A 22,123-nucleotide genomic window follows, 5' to 3' on the forward strand; every position below is an offset into this window, starting at 1 on the left:
GTGATTCTAACTTTTCTGTCAGCTTTCAAATATTAGAAAGTGACAATTGTGCCAGTATAAAATACTTAGGTTTTGCTTTGCGTGATTGCTCAGAGGCAAATCTTTGACTTGCAAGTGCTGGTACTTAAAATCAATAGTGCACAAACTGAATTGACTATTAAATGGCTACATTACAGCCTTATTAATTAAAATTTTGTTAAGCCTATTGAAGAGTTTTCAGTTATCCCAGATGTATATATTTCAAATTCCCCACATATGTTTCAAATCCCCAAGATAAGCTATAGTAGGAAGCTGTTGCAGTAAAGAAAAACTATTTAATCACTAGCCTAAGACTTGGAAGACCTGTGTTCCTTGCTTTCCCATTTCTCAGTTCCCATTCTAGTAGCCCTTCTCTCGTAACTGAAGCCTGTGAGGTGACCAGAATTTGGTAATATGGATCATTAGCATATCTAAATAGAAGGTGATATACGTATTACTAAGACTTTTTAATTAATATTGTTTTCAATATTAGAAATTATACAAGCTTGGCTGGGAGGAAATGATAAAGAAAGGATATGACCTCACACCTGAAGCCATTTCGGTGAAAGCTGCCAAAGCCTCAAGGGACATTGCAAGTGACGTAAGCAACATTTCCAATTCAATATGACATGCACTTTATCTACTTGCTATAACCTATAGAGTCACACTAGATCCAGATACACCTCTGTTAAGGTGTGGCTTGGAGTAAAAAGCAAAATTGCTGACAAAACTCTCTCCTGATCTGTTCTTGTCAGTGAAGAAGACAATTTAAGAAGGGTTGCTCTGGTATCTTGACAATTCCAAAGATTGTGGTCCACCCATGAAGTGGCTAGTCATACGAAGTTAGGAGTTGTCTGCTCTTTTAGATATTACATTTTCAGAGCAGCAGCAAATTTGGTCCAATTAGTTGATCCCAGTGCCTCTACTGAGAAATCCTCTTTGCACCTGTGAAATAGATGTGGTGACACATGTATCGCTGATTATTTTATTCATCAAAATATTTCGGTGTGTCAGCCTTTGGGAGTTCTGAACAGTATGACTATATGAATCAGATAGCACAGGAGACCATTCTTATAGCCATGCACTCTTCCTCTCCAGGGGCTCTATTCGTTCCCAGGGAGAACATTCACTGACACCAGGTGATGCACATTAATCAAAGGGCTACTAAACCTTTACATGAGGTGCCTTAACAAGTTGCTCATTTCATTGGTAATGAGAAACATCAATCTAAGTGAATATATTGATATTTTGCTTATATATTTCACCATTGTCTCTTTCGTACTGTAATTTCAATAATGCAACCTTTATAATTTTAGTACAAGTACAAAGAAGGTTACCGCAAGCAGCAGGGACATCACATTGGATTCCGCAGCTTACAGGATGATCCTAAGATGTTGTGGTCTATGCAAGTAGCTAAGATGCAGAGTGAGAGGGAGTACAAGAAAGATTTTGAAAAATGGAAGACAAAGTTTAATATGCCCGTGGATATGTTAGGCTTCCTTCTGGCTAAGAAATGTCAGGAACTGGTTAGTGATATAGACTACAAACGGATGCTACACCGCTGGACTTGTCTGCCAGACCAGAATGACGTCATCCAGGCAAAGAGGGTCTACGAACTACAGAGTGATGTAAGCTTCCTCTGGATTTAATTAATTTATTTTTTGTAAGATATTTACTGCTTATTGAAAAGTATCTTTTAATAACTCTATTTTGATGTCAGTATAGATCAGATTGAAGCTAAAATACATATACATACCATATTTAATATGGTTTAATAAATGAACAGGGAAATAATCTGCTATGGTTTTGATTTTTTTCCTTAACAGAATCTGTATAAGTCAGATCTACAATGGCTCAGAGGCCTTGGATGGAGTCCTTTGGGATCTTTGGAATCTGAAAAGAACAAGAAAGCTTCTGAAATACTGAGTGAAAAGAAGTACCGGCAGCACCCAGATACTATTAAGTTCACAAGTATCCCAGATGCCATGGATATCGTTTTAGCAAAATCTAATGCCAAAAATAGAAGTGATGTAAGTTGCCTCTAGAGGCAGAACATGTGATTCAATAAATGAATACATTAGTATACATTTGTTAAGAAGATCTCCATATCAGAACATATGCTTAAAATATACAAATATCAGACATTTATGATCAGTGCCTTATTGCTCAGTTGTCAAGAAGTACTACGCTTTGTTCAGAAGATTAAGGTCTTTAGTGCTGTATAACTTATTCAGTAATAACTGCAAATAAGACCCTTTACTACGTAGTATGTAAAAGTATTGTCATAATGCTGTTTCCTTGACATTTCATGGATGTAAAGAAGAAAAAAAGGTGGTATTTCAGTAAGAAGTCATTGTATTATTTGATTTTAATATCTTGCATTGTTTACATCGCTCATGCTTGCATAGTACATCTTTGCTTTGCTATTGTAGAGAAAAGGTAAACTGAATTTAGTGCTATGCATGTGAGCCTTTTATCAGACAAGGTATTTTTGTTTGTGTCTCTTTTCAGATACTGTATAAAGAAGCTTGGGACAAGGACAAGACTCAGGTTCACATCATGCCTGATACTCCTGAAATTTTGCTGGCTAAATCAAACTTAATTAACACAAGTGACGTAAGTGTGTCTCTACAATGTTTCTTTTATGGAATTTGGAATTACCCATTGTGGCTTTAGTTTAAAATACAGTAGAGTAATTCTGCAATTCTAACAGCTGTAAGCACACCTGTGATCTTTTCCTGTAGAAATTGTTATGCACTGGGAAGCCCGAGTAGAATTGCTAAAATATAAAGTGTAAGCAGAGTTGCTAGAATATAAAAAATACAAAGAAAATATTCAACACAAGTTAGCAGTTTTCTCTTTCATCCCTACTGGTCATAGTAACATTGTAGATATGTGTTCTGTTCTTTTTGGTAAGCCTATCATTCTTGTTAAAATGTCTGATTATATTGAATTGCCTTTTTAGAATTACATAGGATTATGTAATTTACATCAAATTCCTGCTTATAATGGAACAAATATAGACTACATGCAAAGGTAAAGAAATGTTAGCAGCTCTATCATAAGAACTCAAGACGATAAAAATAGTTGTAATTGAAATTGGGTGTACAGAATCATGGGGTTGTATTATTCACCTCTGTGGAAGACTCTATGAATCATTCAGATTAATATCTTAAGTAAAAGAAAATTTTGATCTCAAATGAGTTAATCAGAAAACATACAGGTAGTAATTTTTAAATATTTTATATCATCAGTTACAAAATACACATTATTAAAAGCAAGCTGTGGAATTTAATTTGATGAATGAAACTGTGTTTGGAATCTTATACTTTATTTTCAATAATAAGGGGTGGAAAGTTGTAGCATTGAAAAACTCTCTGGAGAGCTTTATTTGCAATAATTATTTTGAATCCTTCTCCAACAGAAACATTACAAGTTAGGATATGAAGAGCTGAAGAGGAAAGGCTATGATCTTCCTCCTGATGCTATACCCCTCAAGTCAGCAAAGGCATCCAGAGACATAGCTAGTGAAGTAAGTCTTACCGAATGAAAATAATAGTGGGGCATAGAGCTGGTACACACTTTTGGATAAAGATGTTTTTTATTTAAAAGGAGGAGAGGTCTCCAATTTTAAACAGTTTTATATTGCTGCCCTCTCCAGACGTTGTAAAATTCTTAATGGTGTAAAGTTAATTAAATTCAATACAATAATTTACCACAAGAGAGTATATAACTATAAAAAAATCAGTTAATATCTTCTGGACATGCAATAAAAACACGAAAAATGTTAGAAAAATACGCCAAAAAAAAAAAATATTATATACGAAAGTTTTAAATGCTACGTTAACAATAGAGAAATTTAAATTACAGCTTGAAATAGAGGTGATAATTGTTGTTTCTGCATTCAATTAGTACCAATACAAAACTGCGTACCGAAAGCAGCTTGGCCACCACATAGGGGCCCGTAACATAGAGGATGACCCGAAGATGATGTGGTCGATGCACGTAGCCAAGATCCAGAGTGACAGGGAGTACAAGAAAGCCTTTGAGAAGTCAAAGACACACTTCAGTAGCCCAGTGGACATGCTGGGCATCGTGTTGGCCAAGAAATGTCAGGAGTTGGTGAGCGACATTGATTACAAGCACCCTCTGCATCGGTGGACCTGTCTGCCAGACCAGAACGATGTAGTACAAGCCAAGAAAGTGTACGACCTTCAGAGTGATGTAAGTTATTCTTTGCTGGCTGTGTGAAAACCAGAAGTCTCTCTTGTGTTCTGTTCCTTTGTTGGAGAAGGTCCGGGTGGGGAGCATAAGGCTAGGCTGTTTCGGGGAGACCGAGACTGTGTTGTGGCCGTACTATCTTGCTGAGAGCTGACGTCGTGATGGGCAGAGATGAAATTTGTGTGGGGTCACAGAAGAGTCCTGTTTTGCCTTGAGCATTTTGGAGGGGTGGTTGCTGCAGGTGGCTGGAGTTCTGTATGGCAGGGGAAGGGCAAAGGAGTCAAATACTTTCTTTTGGAGGACCGACAGTGGGCAAAGGCAAGCTATGCGTGCAGTGGTGAATGGTATGAAGAGCGTTAGGTGATGAGGTATAAGGCTCCTCCCATGCCTCTGCCAGCTGGAGATTGCCAAACGGGGCAGGTCTTTCCTGGGAAGTCTTCCCTGGAAAGTCTTTCCCATCTGCTTTTGTGCAGGAGATTGTGGTGGGAAGGCTTTGTGGATTGCTTGGCACCTGCTTGTGCTGTTGTAGGCATGGGGAGCGAGGTTGTAGGGAGCTGAGCTTAACGGGAGTCCCTTTTGTGGTGGCTGGTGGGTTGAGGCAGGGGAATGTGTTTTGGTAGGCAGAGCTTGCCTGCTCCTCAGGTAGGAGGAGTGGTTGCACGGAGCAAGGCGGTTGCTGAGGTGCTTTGTGTCCTTGCCTGTCCTTTCAGAATGTGTACAAGTCCGACCTTCTGTGGCTGAGGGGCATTGGCTGGTCCCCAAGTGGTTCGCTGGACGATGAGAAGAATAAGAGGGCGAGCCTCATCCTGAGTGACAAGAAGTATCGGCAACACCCGGACACCATCAAATTCACGAGCATTCCTGACTCGATGCCTATGGTTCTGGCAAAGCACAACTCTGAAATTATGAACCAAGTGAGATTTCCTTGTGTTTGCAACCTGGAGGAAATGAGTGCATTTCCCAGGACGTTGGGCTCTCTGCTTCCAGGGCCGGGGTTTTGCAAGGGAGATGTTGCGTCCTCTTGCATCAGGGATTTGTGTTCCTTGGTTTAGATCAAATTCTATTTTGTGTGGTTGGAGCAGTGATTGGGTGCAGTGTGGAAAAGAAAGAGTGAAGCATTAGAAAGTTTTGGGACAAGAAGAGGCATTCCTGAGTCGGTGCAAAGTAGAGGCTGCTTGCTTCAGTTCGTTGAGCTAGTTTGCTGTTTGAGTTTGTTGCCCTGTGCTTGCATGATCTTATTTCATGTTGCACTCATTTTTTCAGCGCTCGTACACGTCAGCCTGGGAGAAGGATAAAACCAGCGTTCACATTATGCCGGATACACCTGATATTTTGCTAGCCCAGCAGAACAAAGTGAACTTCAGTGAGGTGGGTGTTTGAGCCGGGGTTCAGTGTCCGTCCCTGGACAGTGGTGGCCTGGGTAGAAATGTTGTTTGAGGAGAATGCATTTTTTTGTTTCAGAAACTGTACAAGCTTGCGATGGAGGAGGAGAAGAAAAAGGGCTACGACATGCGGGCCGATGCCATACCTATCAAGTCTGCCAAAGCTTCCAGAGATATTGCAAGTGATGTGAGTACCCAGGAGCCTTGGCGGCACACCCTACCGGGCAGTTTCCAGGTGTTTGCAGTTAAAGCCCAGGGTCTGCAACGTTAGCCGGATGGAGGCGACCCAGCTCTTACCTGTCCCTACCATTCAGCTCGTCTGTAAACGTGTTGGTTCTGGAGGGTCTGCCTGTAGCTGTCACTGCATGTTATGGGTGTGCGGTGTTGCAAGGTAATTTGTAGACGGTGGAGAGAGTAATTGTGGGAGCTGGGTGATGGACATAATCCAAAGCAGCGTCCCTGCTGGGCTTATGGCAGCATCTCCTCATGCAACAGACTGGACTTTAGAGGTGGTGGCTGCCCTCCGCACTGCCAGTCTGCACTCCCCTGATGTTGCAGGTACACAGCTGAGCTGGGCATTAGGGCAGGAAACCCAAACCAAGTTTTGTGTTACGACCGGGGCATTTATCGTTTCTGTCTGGACTGGGTGCATGTCCAGTCACTGTAGGCCAGTCATTACTGTGCCCCAGAGTATCTTTTCAGGGCTTAGCTCTGCAGGAGCTGAATTTACTCTCCTATGTGAGATTCTGTAGTTCAGGTTTGTTCCCTTACTGCAAGGAGACGGGTTCAATCTCTCCTCAGTCTAACTTGACATTTCAGTAGGGGGCAAGGGAAAAAGTGTCGTGTTGCCCCTTGTCACTTCCCAAGCTTAGTGGCTGTGGGTCTGCAGCTGAGGACACGCACGTGGCTGGGAGAATAAGACTCCTGAGCACTGTGCAGGAGAGCCTGGTGCAGTGGAGTGAGTCAGCCGCTGTGGGCTGTGTGGGTGAGTGCAGTCAGGACTGTGCAGGATGAGGCCCAGGTTGCCTGCTGGAGCAGTCTGGTGTTTTTCCCCAAGTTTTGCATCCCAGGTGCTGAGCTGGCCTCTCCGTGGGGACGTTTAGGTCGTGTGGAGACCCTGCCTGCTGGCATGCATCACTCCTGGCTCCTGAGCTGGCTTGGTTGGAGTTGCCGTCTGGGCCTCCATGTGCCTCCTGTGGGCCAGTGTAGGCGTGGGGTGGGACGGAAGTGTAGGACACAGCAGGGGTATGTTGTGCTTAGACGCCTCTTCACGTGTTGATCTTGCCAGGCTCCATTAGCAAAGTGCTTGTTCACAGGCGCTGCTATAGAATAGTGTCAGAAGGGCGAACTGCTGGTCAGAAACTTACTGAGCTTCTTTACCCCTGCAGTACAAGTATAAAGAAGGCTATCGCAAGCAGCTTGGCCACCACATAGGGGCCCGTAACATAGAGGATGACCCGAAGATGATGTGGTCGATGCACGTAGCCAAGATCCAGAGTGACAGGGAGTACAAGAAAGCCTTTGAGAAGACAAAGACACACTTCAGTAGCCCAGTGGACATGCTGGGCATTGTGTTGGCCAAGAAATGTCAGGAGTTGGTGAGCGACATTGATTACAAGCACCCTCTGCATCGGTGGACCTGTCTGCCGGACCAGAACGATGTAGTACAAGCCAGGAAAGTGTACGACCTTCAGAGTGATGTAAGTTATTCTTTGCTGGCTGTGTGAAAACCAGAAGTCTCTCTTGTGTTCTGTTCCTTTGTTGGAGAAGGTCCGGGTGGGGAGCATAAGGCTAGGCTGTTTCGGGGAGACCGAGACTGTGTTGTGGCCGTACTATCTTGCTGAGAGCTGACGTCGTGATGGGCAGAGATGAAATTTGTGTGGGGTCACAGAAGAGTCCTGTCTTGCCTTGAGCGTTTTGCGGGGGCGGGGGTTGCTGCAGATGGCTGGAGTTCTGTATGGCAGGGGAAGGGCAAAGGAGTCAAATACTTTCTTTTGGAGGACCGACAGTGGGCAAAGGCAAGCTATGCGTGCAGTGGTGAATGGTATGAAGAGCGTTAGGTGATGAGGTATAAGGCTCCTCCCATGCCTCTGCCAGCTGGAGATTGCTAAACGGGGCAGGTCTTTCCTGGGAAGTCTTCCCTGGAAAGTCTTTCCCATCTGCTTTTGTGCAGGAGATTGTGGTGGGAAGGCTTTGTGGATTGCTTGGCACCTGCTTGTGCTGTTGTAGGCATGGGGAGCGAGGTTGTAGGGAGCTGAGCTTAACGGGAGTCCCTTTTGTGGTGGCTGGTGGGTTGAGGCAGGGGAATGTGTTTTGGTAGGCAGAGCTTGCCTGCTCCTCAGGTAGGAGGAGTGGTTGCACGGAGCAAGGCGGTTGCTGAGGTGCTTTGTGTCCTTGCCTGTCCTTTCAGAATGTGTACAAGTCCGACCTTCTGTGGCTGAGGGGCATTGGCTGGTCCCCAAGTGGTTCGCTGGACGATGAGAAGAATAAGAGGGCGAGCCTCATCCTGAGTGACAAGAAGTATCGGCAACACCCGGACACCATCAAATTCACGAGCATTCCTGACTCGATGCCTATGGTTCTGGCAAAGCACAACTCTGAAATTATGAACCAAGTGAGATTTCCTTGTGTTTGCAACCTGGAGGAAATGAGTGCATTTCCCAGGACGTTGGGCTCTCTGCTTCCAGGGCCGGGGTTTTGCAAGGGAGATGTTGCATCCTCTTGCATCAGGGATTTGTGTTCCTTAGTTTAGATCAAATTCTATTTTGTGTGGTTGGAGCAGTGATAGGGTGCAGTGTGGAAAAGAAAAGAGTGAAGCGTTCTAAAGTTTTGGGACAAGAAGAGGCATTCCTGAGTCGGTGCAAAGTAGAGGCTGCTTGCTTCAGTTCGCTGAGCTAGTTTGCTGTTTGAGTTTGTTGCCCTGTGCTTGCATGATCTTATTTCATGTTGCACTCATTTTTTCAGCGCTCGTACACGTCAGCCTGGGAGAAGGATAAAACCAGCGTTCACATTATGCCGGATACACCTGATATTTTGCTAGCCCAGCAGAACAAAGTGAACTTCAGTGAGGTGGGTGTTTGAGCCGGGGTTCAGTGTCCGTCCCTGGACAGTGGTGGCCTGGGTAGAAATGTTGTTTGAGGAGAATGCGTTTTTTTGTTTCAGAAACTGTACAAGCTTGCGATGGAGGAGGAGAAGAAAAAGGGCTACGACATGCGGGCCGATGCCATTCCTATCAAGTCTGCCAAAGCTTCCAGAGATATTGCAAGTGATGTGAGTACCCAGGAGCCTTGGCGGCACACCCTACCGGGCAGTTTCCAGGTGTTTGCAGTTAAAGCCCAGGGTCTGCAACGTTAGCTGGATGGAGGCGACCCAGCTCTTACCTGTCCCTACCATTCAGCTCGTCTGTAAACGTGTTGGTTCTGGAGGGTCTGCCTGTAGCTGTCACTGCATGTTATGGGTGTGCGGTGTTGCAAGGTAATTTGTAGATGGTGGAGAGAGTAATTGTGGGAGCTGGGTGATGGACATAATCCAAAGCAGCGTCCCTGCTGGGCTTGTGGCAGCATCTCCTCGTGCAACAGACTGGACTTTTGAGGTGGTGGCTGCCCTCCGCTCTGCCAGTCTGCACTCCCCTGATGTTGCAGGTACACAGCTGAGCTGGGCATTAGGACAGGAAACCCAAACCAAGTTTTGTGTTACGACCGGGGCGTTTATCGTTTCCGTCTGGACTGGGTGCATGTCCAGTCACTGTAGGCCAGTCATTACTGTGCCCCAGAGTATCTTTTCAGGGCTTAGCTCTGCAGGAGCTGAATTTACTCTCCTATGTGAGATTCTGTAGTTCAGGTTTGTTCCCTTACTGCAAGGAGACGGGTTCAATCTCTCCTCAGTCTAACTTGACATTTCAGTAGGGGGCAAGGGAAAAAGTGTCGTGTTGCCCCTTGTCACTTCCCAAGCTTAGTGGCTGTGGGTCTGCAGCTGAGGACACGCACGTGGCTGGGAGAATAAGACTCCTGAGCACCGTGCAGGAGAGCCTGGTGCAGTGGAGTGAGTCAGCCGCTGTGGGCTGTGTGGGTGAGTGCAGTCAGGACTGTGCAGGATGAGGCCCAGGTTGCCTGCTGGAGCAGTCTGGTGTTTTTCCCCAAGTTTTGCATCCCAGGTGCTGAGCTGGCCTCTCCGTGGGGACGTTTAGGTCGTGTGGAGACCCTGCCTGCTGGCATGCATCACTCCTGGCTCCTGAGCTGGCTTGGTTGGAGTTGCCGTCTGGGCCTCCATGTGCCTCCTGTGGGCCAGTGTAGGCGTGGGGTGGGACGGAAGTGTAGGACACAGCAGGGGTATGTTGTGCTTAGACGCCTCTTCACGTGTTGATCTTGCCAGGCTCCATTAGCAAAGTGCTTGTTCACAGGCGCTGCTACAGAATAGTGTCAGAAGGGCGAACTGCTGGTCAGAAACTTACTGAGCTTCTTTACCCCTGCAGTACAAGTATAAAGAAGGCTATCGCAAGCAGCTTGGCCACCACATAGGGGCCCGTAACATAGAGGATGACCCGAAGATGATGTGGTCGATGCACGTAGCCAAGATCCAGAGTGACAGGGAGTACAAGAAAGCCTTTGAGAAGACAAAGACACACTTCAGTAGCCCAGTGGACATGCTGGGCATCGTGTTGGCCAAGAAATGTCAGGAGTTGGTGAGCGACATTGATTACAAGCACCCTCTGCATCGGTGGACCTGTCTGCCGGACCAGAACGATGTAGTACAAGCCAGGAAAGTGTACGACCTTCAGAGTGATGTAAGTTATTCTTTGCTGGCTGTGTGAAAACCAGAAGTCTCTCTTGTGTTCTGTTCCTTTGTTGGAGAAGGTCCGGGTGGGGAGCATAAGGCTAGGCTGTTTCGGGGAGACCGAGACTGTGTTGTGGCCGTACTATCTTGCTGAATCATACAATCATAGAATCATAGAATGGTTTGGCTTGGAAGGGGCCTTAAAGATCATCTAGTTCCAACCCCCATGCTGTGGTCAGGGAAACATTCCACTAGATCAGGTTGCTCAAAGCTCTATCCAGCTGACTGGAGGGGGCACCCACTACTTACCTGGACAGTCTGTTCTAGTGTCTCACCTCCCTCACAGTAAAGATTTCTTCCTAATATCTAATCTAAATGTACCCTCTTTAATTTCAAAACCATTACCCCTGTGTCTGTATTGAACAAAAATTTTCAATTTCAACCTCTCTCCTCCAGGGCTTTTTAGAAAATTTCTCATTTTACAATTCATAAGAGATCACAGCAGTGCAGCTTTCTTTTTCTGAGATTTTGTCCAGAATGGCCAGGGATAAAGTTTCCATGGGGATGTCCTTTATGGTCACAGAAGAGTCCTGTTTTGCCTTGAGCATTTTGGAGGGGTGGTTGCTGCAGGTGGCTGGAGTTCTGTATGGCAGGGGAAGGGCAAAGGAGTCAAATACTTTCTTTTGGAGGACCGACAGTGGGCAAAGGCAAGCTATGCGTGCAGTGGTGAATGGTATGAAGAGCGTTAGGTGATGAGGTGTAAGGCTCCTCCCATGCCTCTGCCAGCTGGAGATTGCCAAACGGGGTAGGTCTTTCCTGGGGAGACTAAGAAGATGGTGAGGGAGGCTTTGTGGATTGCTTGGCACCTGCTTGTGCTGTTGTAGGCATGGGGAGCGAGGTTGTAGGGAGCTGAGCTTAACGGGAGTCCCTTTTGTGGTGGCTGGTGGGTTGAGGCAGGGGAATGTGTTTTGGTAGGCAGAGCTTGCCTGCTCCTCAGGTAGGAGGAGTGGTTGCACGGAGCAAGGCGGTTGCTGAGGTGCTTTGTGTCCTTGCCTGTCCTTTCAGAATGTGTACAAGTCCGACCTTCTGTGGCTGAGGGGCATTGGCTGGTCCCCAAGTGGTTCGCTGGACGATGAGAAGAATAAGAGGGCGAGCCTCATCCTGAGTGACAAGAAGTATCGGCAACACCCGGACACCATCAAATTCACGAGCATTCCTGACTCGATGCCTATGGTTCTGGCAAAGCACAACTCTGAAATTATGAACCAAGTGAGATTTCCTTGTGTTTGCAACCTGGAGGAAATGAGTGCATTTCCCAGGACGTTGGGCTCTCTGCTTCCAGGGCCGGGGTTTTGCAAGGGAGATGTTGCGTCCTCTTGCATCAGGGATTTGTGTTCCTTGGTTTAGATCAAATTCTATTTTGTGTGGTTGGAGCAGTGATAGGGTGCAGTGTGGAAAAGAAAGAGTGAAGCGTTAGAAAGTTTTGGGACAAGAAGAGGCATTCCTGAGTCGGTGCAAAGTAGAGGCTGCTTGCTTCCGTTCGTTGAGCTAGTTTGCTGTTTGAGTTTGTTGCCCTGTGCTTGCATGATCTTATTTCATGTTGCACTCATTTTTTCAGCGCTCGTACACGTCAGCCTGGGAGAAGGATAAAACCAGCGTTCACATTATGCCGGATACACCTGATATTTTGCTAGCCCAGCAGAACAAAGTGAACTTCAGTGAGGTGGGTGTTTGAGCCGGGGTTCAGTGTCCGTCCCTGGACAGTGGTGGCCTGGGTAGAAATGTTGTTTGAGGAGAATGCGTTTTTTTGTTTCAGAAACTGTACAAGCTTGCGATGGAGGAGGAGAAGAAAAAGGGCTACGACATGCGGGCCGATGCCATTCCTATCAAGTCTGCCAAAGCTTCCAGAGATATTGCAAGTGATGTGAGTACCCAGGAGCCTTGGCGGCACACCCTACCGGGCAGTTTCCAGGTGTTTGCAGTTAAAGCCCAGGGTCTGCAACGTTAGCTGGATGGAGGCGACCCAGCTCTTACCTGTCCCTACCATTCAGCTCGTCTGTAAACGTGTTGGTTCTGGAGGGTCTGCCTGTAGCTGTCACTGCATGTTATGGGTGTGCGGTGTTGCAAGGTAATTTGTAGATGGTGGAGAGAGTAATTGTGGGAGCTGGGTGATGGACATAATCCAAAGCAGCGTCCCTGCTGGGCTTATGGCAGCATCTCCTCGTGCAACAGACTGGACTTTAGAGGTGGTGGCTGCCCTCCGCTCTGCCAGTCTGCACTCCCCTGATGTTGCAGGTACACAGCTGAGCTGGGCATTAGGACAGGAAACCCAAACCAAGTTTTGTGTTACGACCGGGGCATTTATCGTTTCCGTCTGGACTGGGTGCATGTCCAGTCACTGTAGGCCAGTCATTACTGTGCCCCAGAGTATCTTTTCAGGGCTTAGCTCTGCAGGAGCTGAATTTACTCTCCTATGTAAGATTCTGTAGTTCAGGTTTGTTCCCTTACTGCAAGGAGACGGGTTCAATCTCTCCTCAGTCTAACTTGACATTTCAGTAGGGGGCAAGGGAAAAAGTGTCGTGTTGCCCCTTGTCACTTCCCAAGCTTAGTGGCTGTGGGTCTGCAGCTGAGGACACGCACGTGGCTGGGAGAATAAGACTCCTGAGCACTGTGCAGGAGAGCCTGGTGCAGTGGAGTGAGTCAGCCGCTGTGGGCTGTGTGGGTGAGTGCAGTCAGGACTGTGCAGGATGAGGCCCAGGTTGCCTGCTGGAGCAGTCTGGTGTTTTTCCCCAAGTTTTGCATCCCAGGTGCTGAGCTGGCCTCTCCGTGGGGACGTTTAGGTCGTGTGGAGACCCTGCCTGCTGGCATGCATCACTCCTGGCTCCTGAGCTGGCTTGGTTGGAGTTGCCGTCTGGGCCTCCATGTGCCTCCTGTGGGCCAGTGTAGGCGTGGGGTGGGACGGAAGTGTAGGACACAGCAGGGGTATGTTGTGCTTAGACGCCTCTTCACGTGTTGATCTTGCCAGGCTCCATTAGCAAAGTGCTTGTTCACAGGCGCTGCTATAGAATAGTGTCAGAAGGGCGAACTGCTGGTCAGAAACTTACTGAGCTTCTTTACCCCTGCAGTACAAGTATAAAGAAGGCTATCGCAAGCAGCTTGGCCACCACATAGGGGCCCGTAACATAGAGGATGACCCGAAGATGATGTGGTCGATGCACGTAGCCAAGATCCAGAGTGACAGGGAGTACAAGAAAGCCTTTGAGAAGACAAAGACACACTTCAGTAGCCCAGTGGACATGCTGGGCATTGTGTTGGCCAAGAAATGTCAGGAGTTGGTGAGCGACATTGATTACAAGCACCCTCTGCATCGGTGGACCTGTCTGCCGGACCAGAACGATGTAGTACAAGCCAGGAAAGTGTACGACCTTCAGAGTGATGTAAGTTATTCTTTGCTGGCTGTGTGAAAACCAGAAGTCTCTCTTGTGTTCTGTTCCTTTGTTGGAGAAGGTCCGGGTGGGGAGCATAAGGCTAGGCTGTTTCGGGGAGACCGAGACTGTGTTGTGGCCGTACTATCTTGCTGAGAGCTGATGTCGTGATGGGCAGAGATGAAATTTGTGTGGGGTCACAGAAGAGTCCTGTCTTGCCTTGAGCGTTTTGCGGGGGCGGGGGTTGCTGCAGGTGGCTGGAGTTCTGTATGGCAGGGGAAGGGCAAAGGAGTCAAATACTTTCTTTTGGAGGACCGACAGTGGGCAGAGGCAAGCTATGCGTGCAGTGGTGAATGGTATGAAGAGCGTTAGGTGATGAGGTGTAAGGCTCCTCCCATGCCTCTGCCAGCTGGAGATTGCCAAACGGGGCAGGTCTTTCCTGGGAAGTCTTCCCTGGAAAGTCTTTCCCATCTGCTTTTGTGCAGAAGATTGTGGTGGGAAGGCTTTGTGGATTGCTTGGCACCTGCTTGTGCTGTTGTAGGCATGGGGAGCGAGGTTGTAGGGAGCTGAGCTTAACGGGAGTCCCTTTTGTGGTGGCTGGTGGGTTGAGGCAGGGGAATGTGTTTTGGTAGGCAGAGCTTGCCTGCTCCTCAGGTAGGAGGAGTGGTTGCACGGAGCAAGGCGGTTGCTGAGGTGCTTTGTGTCCTTGCCTGTCCTTTCAGAATGTGTACAAGTCCGACCTTCTGTGGCTGAGGGGCATTGGCTGGTCCCCAAGTGGTTCGCTGGACGATGAGAAGAATAAGAGGGCGAGCCTCATCCTGAGTGACAAGAAGTATCGGCAACACCCGGACACCATCAAATTCACGAGCATTCCTGACTCGATGCCTATGGTTCTGGCAAAGCACAACTCTGAAATTATGAACCAAGTGAGATTTCCTTGTGTTTGCAACCTGGAGGAAATGAGTGCATTTCCCAGGACGTTGGGCTCTCTGCTTCCAGGGCCGGGGTTTTGCGAGGGAGATGTTGCGTCCTCTTGCATCAGGGATTTGTGTTCCTTGGTTTAGATCAAATTCTATTTTGTGTGGTTGGAGCAGTGATAGGGTGCAGTGTGGAAAAGAGTGAAGCGTTCTAAAGTTTTGGGACAAGAAGAGGCATTCCTGAGTCGGTGCAAAGTAGAGGCTGCTTGCTTCAGTTCGCTGAGCTAGTTTGCTGTTTGAGTTTGTTGCCCTGTGCTTGCATGATCTTATTTCATGTTGCACTCATTTTTTCAGCGCTCGTACACGTCAGCCTGGGAGAAGGATAAAACCAGCGTTCACATTATGCCGGATACACCTGATATTTTGCTAGCCCAGCAGAACAAAGTGAACTTCAGTGAGGTGGGTGTTTGAGCCGGGGTTCAGTGTCCGTCCCTGGACAGTGGTGGCCTGGGTAGAAATGTTGTTTGAGGAGAATGCGTTTTTTTGTTTCAGAAACTGTACAAGCTTGCGATGGAGGAGGAGAAGAAAAAGGGCTACGACATGCGGGCCGATGCCATTCCTATCAAGTCTGCCAAAGCTTCCAGAGATATTGCAAGTGATGTGAGTACCCAGGAGCCTTGGCGGCACACCCTACCGGGCAGTTTCCAGGTGTTTGCAGTTAAAGCCCAGGGTCTGCAACGTTAGCCGGATGGAGGCGACCCAGCTCTTACCTGTCCCTACCATTCAGCTCGTCTGTAAACGTGTTGGTTCTGGAGGGTCTGCCTGTAGCTGTCACTGCATGTTATGGGTGTGCGGTGTTGCAAGGTAATTTGTAGATGGTGGAGAGAGTAATTGTGGGAGCTGGGTGATGGACATAATCCAAAGCAGCGTCCCTGCTGGGCTTGTGGCAGCATCTCCTCGTGCAACAGGTCTGTCTCTATGCTCTTCCAGTTTTTATCTCCTGAATAAATTGAATAGTAGTTTGTTTGGCTATCGTGCTTGAAGGTCACTAACTGAATCTTTATGTAGGGCATATTTATTGAAATTCAGACGTTTCGTATTGCTGCCATAATTTGGAGACTTTTTTTACTCTCAGTCACTGAGTAGTAGCTCTTAGTATGCAGGCCAGGGAGTTTCTTCGAAAATGTGGAAGTCATTTCAGGCAGATGTGAATCCTTTTGTAGCTGTACACTGCAGTTCATCAGCTGAACACTTTCTCACTCTAATGTCTCTGTGGTTTCAGATACTAAGTTCTCTAGAGGTTGTGCCATAGGGGCTGCTAGGGACATAAAGAAAACTAAACTAAAACTCACTGAACATTTTTTTGCTTATAGTACAAGTATAAGGAAGGCTATCGCAAGCAGCTTGGCCACCATATCGGAGCCCGTAACATAGAGGATGATCCGAAGATGATGTGGTCAATGCATGTAGCCAAGATCCAGAGTGACAGGGAGTACAAGAAAGCCTTTGAGAAGACAAAGACACACTTCAGTAGCCCAGTGGACATGCTGGGCATCGTGTTGGCCAAGAAATGTCAGGAGTTGGTCAGTGATATTGATTACCGCCACTATCTACATGAATGGACCTGTCTGCCAGACCAGAATGATGTTATCCATGCTAAGAAGGCCTATGATCTACAGAGTGATGTGAGTACTTGGTGATACGCTTTGGAGTTCTAAAGTTATGTAATTTCCTTGGAATATAAACTATAGAAGCTGCTTGAACTGTCTCTCTTATATAGTGTTTTTCACATTGTGCTTTGATTTACCTGTTCCAAGCAAGGACATAAGGTTTTTAGGAGTGAATGAATCTGTGTGTAGGGAAGATTGAGTATTATGAAGGTTTATATACAGCTAATCAGTTATCCGAATAGTAGAATTAGCTGCATATAATCCTTCATAATAGACAATCTTAATACCTTTATATGGACATTAACTGCGTATAAAGAGGACATTGCCTAGTATGACTTCTTTTTTTAGTTGCATGACTTTAGTGGAGAGAATTCCTTTGTTCTCTCTTGGAAAAAATGGTTTAAATTAAGACCTGCTGTTCTTAGTGGGTGATCATTTATTTGTTGGGAACGAATGTTACAGGAAAAGTTTATACTGACTTTCAGGCTTTTGTTTTAATCCCATTACCCAACATGTTGTTGGGTGAATGATACCTCTTGAAGACAGATGAGGGTCTGAATCTAGGTTGCTAACAGAGATTGTTTTGCAGATTGAACTAGGAAGAAGGCAACTTACAGAAAGTAAGCATTAGTTGCATATATGAAATGTTTTAACTGGCAATATTAATGAGACAGTTGTCTTTGTATTTTGTAATAGAATTGCTACAAGTCTGACCTTGAATGGTTGCGGGGCATTGGTTGGGTCCCAATTGGTTCCTTGGAAGTTGAAAAAGCCAAGAAAGCAGGGGAGATCTTGAGTGAGAAAGTATACCGGCAGCCTCCGGACACAATCAAGTTTACTAGTGTCACTGATTCTCTAGAGATGGTCTTAGCCAAGCAGAATGCAGAGACGATGAATAAGGTGAGTCTTGATTTGGTTAGGTAACATGTCAGCAGTCTCTGCCTAAACCCTTGGACTAGAAATACAGATGTGTGGTTGCTGTGTGAGATTTCAGCACAGTGAGGCTTTAAAAGTGTAAGTTACATACTTGGTAATCATTCAGCATTTAATAATATTAATTTAATAATACCTTCCCAGTTACCAAGTTAAATTGGAATTACCAATTGTAAAGCTTTCAACATACTCTACTGTGTATTTAGTAATGTGTTACCTAACTTTCATCTAATTTTTAATACAGCAATTTGTCTAATAAATCTAGTAATTTATCAAGTTTTCTAGTAATCTACTAATTAATAAACTACTTGTTTTAGGGCAGTCCTTGAAATTTCTGCATTTTAAACAATTTGGCATAGTACTTAAAATGCAAGAGTTTTGCTTAATCTGTGGCCCTGATCTCAATCCTATTTATGTCAATAAAACGATTTCCTCTGTCAAACAGGCTTTGTTCTTAGAGTTTAGATCTCTGTGTGTCTGATTAGCATTCTGTGCCTTTTTTCTAAACATTGTTTTTTTAACGGAATTCTTTCTAGGTTACTAGTTCTTAACCTGGACATTAAGTATCTAGAGGAGTGAATATAAAATGTTGTTGCTATATAAGGAATAAGGATTTTTTAGACTTTGGGTATAGATCTGTAATTTGTAATTCTTCTTATGTTTTAGGAGATCTCCAAGTAGGCACCCTTTTTTTTCTCCTTTAACATACGTTATTTCTCCTGCAGCATTTATATACTGAGGCCTGGGATAAAGACAAGACACAAATCCACATAATGCCTGACACACCTGAAATCACACTGGCAAAACAGAACATGCAAAACTACAGTGTGGTGAGTGTGTAAGCTCTCCAAATGTAACTGGTCTGTTTCATGGCTGGATCATCAGTATTCTGATAAACGTTATGTAGATGATACCACCAGTTTCTTTAAGTAATCCCCAATATTTATCCTCAAAATTGTGACTTTAAAAACATCATTTGCATATTTGTATAGTAGTGCATACACACAACAGTTGAGAATAAATTCCATGAGAAGTTGTGTGTCTCCAGTGAATTTTTGGGGGTCATTTCTGCCAGCATGCATACTGTTGGGAAGGCACAAAATTAATTCCAGCATTGGAAATACCAAAAAAGTAATTTCCAGCACAATTCTGAAGAGCAGTGATCCCAGTGTTCAATGTTACTTTAGGCAAATAAATTCACATCAGTAAGAGGTGGCTTTAAAAAGTACATTTTACTCCACTTGTATAGAAGAATATTTTATCTCTAAAATTGTAGTCAGTGTTATGTTATTTAAAGTATTGAAAGAAAAAAATCATCAGCTAATGTATTTAGTAAAGATCTTCCTTAGATATGAATTTGTATCAGCTACTGATCTGGGGCTTTGGGTTAAGAAAGTTAGATAAAGCTGGGTTAGAATAAATCTCTACACAATTTTTTAAATGTGCTCTACTTACAAGCAGTTTGTTTTGCATAGAATGTAATATATGGAACTTACTTACATGAATCCCATTGTTTAATTCTTCACCTAGAAACTCTACAAACAGGCCATGGAAGAAGACAAAAAGAAAGGCTATGATTTGAGAAGTGATGCTATCCCCATTCAAGCTGCTAAAGCATCCAGGCAAATTGCCAGTGATGTAAGAAACTACTTTTTTGTTTCTTTGTGTGGTGACATCTGATCTCTGCAACCTGAAAGTTATCAGCTGGATTCTGTAAAAGGCATTTCAATTAAACGGAGATCTCAAATAATAGATTTTTGGAAGCAAATTATTATATACTTTTAAAGACTTAACTTCTCAACATTTTTACAATTATAAGGACAATATAATGCTGCTATCATGTTAATGTTATAGCTCATAAACCTATATCTTTAATTAAATTTTAATAGTATGTATATTATTATATTTAATGAGGATTAAATATATTTAATAAGGAGAGGATTATTTCTCACTAATATTGGGGAAGAGTGTTTTTTCAAAAAAACTTACTTAAGTATCTCTATTTAGGGTTCTAACTCATCTCAAAAATTTAATGTGAGAATCCATGTTATGAGCACCAGAATTACTTTGACAGTTTGGTTTTTTTGACTGTAGGCTATAGAGAAATTTGGGGAGTTTATTATTAGAAATATTTGATATGAGTAACTAATATTTAGAGGTGATATAAAAATATAATGTCTTGATTTATATCTCAGTACAAATACAAAGAAGGCTATCGCAAGCAGCTTGGCCACCACATAGGGGCCCGTAACATAGAGGATGACCCGAAGATGATGTGGTCGATGCACGTAGCCAAGATCCAGAGTGACAGGGAGTACAAGAAAGCCTTTGAGAAGACAAAGACACACTTCAGTAGCCCAGTGGACATGCTGGGCATCGTGTTGGCCAAGAAATGTCAAGGGTTGGTCAGTGATATTGATTACCGCCACTACCTGCATCAGTGGATCTGTCTGCCGGACCAGAATGATGTTATCCATGCTAAAAAAGCCTATGATCTACAGAGTGATGTAAGCTCTTTTTGATTTAATTTTTGGTGAAGAATGTATGTGATATTTTACATAGGTGGACCAGGCCATCACATACCAATGTGGTAGAACCAAATTTTCAAGACTTATTTTTAAGTTTCATAGCTAATTGAAAGTCAGATCTCCAATAGGATATGTTAACTAATTGATATTTAAATTAAATTCTGTAATTCCAGAAATTGGGCTATTTGCCATTTTGTGAAACTTGGATAATGGTTTCACTCTTAATGTAGATGAAATGCAGTTATTTTTTTCTAAGATTTTCTCTAGGGTTTTGAATGTATTTGAATTAAAAGTTGATAGTGAGGTTACTTAACTGTGAAAAGATGCACCGTATAAATTGCATTGTTATTATTAGAATAACCTGTGTATTTTTTTTGTAATAGCACTGCTACAAGTCTGACCTTGAATGGTTGCGGGGCATTGGTTGGGTCCCAATTGGTTCCTTGGAAGTTGAAAAAGCCAAGAAGGCAGGAGAGATCTTGAGTGAGAAAGTATACCGGCAGCCTCCGGACACAATCAAGTTTACTAGTGTCACTGATTCTCTAGAGATGGTCTTAGCCAAGCAGAATGCAGAGACGATGAATAAGGTGAGCCTTGATTTGGTTAGGTAACACGTCAGCAGTCTCCGCCTAAACCCTGGAGACGGGCCTAGAAATAAAATGATCACAAGTAATGCTGAAGTTCAGAGATGATGTGTTTTCAAATAGTGTGCTCTGTTTATTTCAATCAAAACTATTAGGCCATGTAATGGAAGACTCAACTTTGTCACAGTATTTTGCATATTACATTTTAATCTTTTCTTGACATGTTTGTGCAGTGAGCAGTAATAATGCTTCAGTTTATTCATTATTCTTAAGTAATGATGTGGCAGTTTTCTAAGTGTTTTTAAATTTCCTCAGATAAATTCTCTTTTTAATAATGGTATCTCTACCTGATTAAATACATAACCGTTTATCCATGCTATATTTCCTATAATTTTACCTAGTATGCTCTGTGTTTTACCTGATTAATGAGATACTAACTTGTTTTCGAATGCAATATTAATCTCTTCCTGTATTCTTTCTTAGCGTTTATACACTGAAGCATGGAATAAAGATAAGACCATGGTTCATGTCATGCCTGACACACCAGAAATCCTGTTAGCTAAACAAAACCAACTAAACTACAGTCAGGTGAGTAAAATTGAAGAGTTGAGAGAATTAAAGGATTTCTGACAAGTACAATTTTGTCATCTCTGCTTTTAATTAATATTATAATATTGTCAAGTTGTTTAGTTTCACAAATTGCCAGCTCCACTGCTAAGATCAGAGTTGTTCTTTCGCCAGAATTTACCTTCTGGGTATCTAACTGGGCTTTTAAAATACATTATCTGCCATAAATGAGAAATAATTTCTATAACAAGGTATGGAAATAAATATTTTAACTTTTAGAATATTCCTTTCTTTGCCTTCCCTAAATGATTTCCAGTTTCCAAGCATCTACAATACAAGTACAAGATCTTTGAAATCTGCATTTTTCTATTTTCTAGAGAAGATAGAGCTTTGTTTAGATATTTAAGTTGTCTGAAAATTAACAATATTGTTTAGGGACTTAATTTGTTTTATTACACAGATGTGCTTAGCTGAAGTGTAATTTTGTTTTTGAAACAAAAATGTGAATATTTTTCTCACAGAAAATGTACAAACTGGCTTTGGAGGAATCAAAGAAGAAGGGTCATGATTTGCGTTTTGATGCCATTCCTATTCAAGCTGCCAGAGCATCCAGAGAGATTGCCAGTGATGTAAGCAGGTTTTTTATCATGTCTGTATGGATTTGGTAATGGAAAAGAATCAGAATGTTTGTTCCATTGTTTGTTAATGTAGTATCTTAAGTTTATAGAATAGGTAATACTGAAATCCAGTGATTCTACTGCATGCCTTTAGTACATGAAAGGAATGGATAGCCAGTATTTTTATGCATGAGGTATATATCACAATAATGAATAAAGAAAATAATATGAGGATTATTTCTATGCCCCCTGTAATAGTTCCATTGATGTCCATGGATGTTCAAGTAGGATGATCAATAAGGTGTACAAGTCTATGCTAGAGTTAGTAAAATTCATTTCTGATTCAAAATAGGAAATACTTTAAAATCTCTCCCCAAAATAGATATAGTAGTATATCAAATCAATTCTAAAAGTTCTAAATTGTTGTCTTTTGTGGAGGGAAAAATAGTTCTGTTGAAGTGTCATATTGAAATTCAAGATGTTTGAAT

The 22,123-nt window shown here is 43.8% G+C and overlaps 1 protein-coding gene across 1 annotated transcript in view; it reads left to right on the forward strand.

Annotated features, from left to right (window-relative positions):
- The window catches only part of NEB (nebulin), a 143,446-nt gene that overhangs the window by 50,478 nt on the left and 70,845 nt on the right, over positions 1–22,123 (forward strand). Inside the window, exons 41-69 of the mRNA XM_075152645.1 lie at positions 512–619; positions 1,335–1,646; positions 1,845–2,048; positions 2,530–2,634; positions 3,443–3,550; positions 3,931–4,242; positions 4,950–5,153; positions 5,503–5,607; positions 5,701–5,808; positions 7,010–7,321; positions 8,032–8,235; positions 8,586–8,690; positions 8,784–8,891; positions 10,093–10,404; positions 11,460–11,663; positions 12,013–12,117; positions 12,211–12,318; positions 13,520–13,831; positions 14,542–14,745; positions 15,091–15,195; positions 15,289–15,396; positions 16,110–16,421; positions 17,103–17,306; positions 18,065–18,169; positions 18,870–18,977; positions 19,535–19,846; positions 20,251–20,454; positions 20,935–21,039; positions 21,540–21,647. Coding sequence (XP_075008746.1) covers positions 512–619; positions 1,335–1,646; positions 1,845–2,048; positions 2,530–2,634; positions 3,443–3,550; positions 3,931–4,242; positions 4,950–5,153; positions 5,503–5,607; positions 5,701–5,808; positions 7,010–7,321; positions 8,032–8,235; positions 8,586–8,690; positions 8,784–8,891; positions 10,093–10,404; positions 11,460–11,663; positions 12,013–12,117; positions 12,211–12,318; positions 13,520–13,831; positions 14,542–14,745; positions 15,091–15,195; positions 15,289–15,396; positions 16,110–16,421; positions 17,103–17,306; positions 18,065–18,169; positions 18,870–18,977; positions 19,535–19,846; positions 20,251–20,454; positions 20,935–21,039; positions 21,540–21,647 — 5,211 coding nt within the window. The remainder of the gene's footprint in view (positions 1–511; positions 620–1,334; positions 1,647–1,844; positions 2,049–2,529; positions 2,635–3,442; positions 3,551–3,930; positions 4,243–4,949; positions 5,154–5,502; positions 5,608–5,700; positions 5,809–7,009; positions 7,322–8,031; positions 8,236–8,585; positions 8,691–8,783; positions 8,892–10,092; positions 10,405–11,459; positions 11,664–12,012; positions 12,118–12,210; positions 12,319–13,519; positions 13,832–14,541; positions 14,746–15,090; positions 15,196–15,288; positions 15,397–16,109; positions 16,422–17,102; positions 17,307–18,064; positions 18,170–18,869; positions 18,978–19,534; positions 19,847–20,250; positions 20,455–20,934; positions 21,040–21,539; positions 21,648–22,123) is intronic.

Source organism: Calonectris borealis, chromosome 6 (assembly GCF_964195595.1).
Source record: "Calonectris borealis chromosome 6, bCalBor7.hap1.2, whole genome shotgun sequence".
Lineage (NCBI taxonomy): Eukaryota > Metazoa > Chordata > Aves > Procellariiformes > Procellariidae > Calonectris > Calonectris borealis.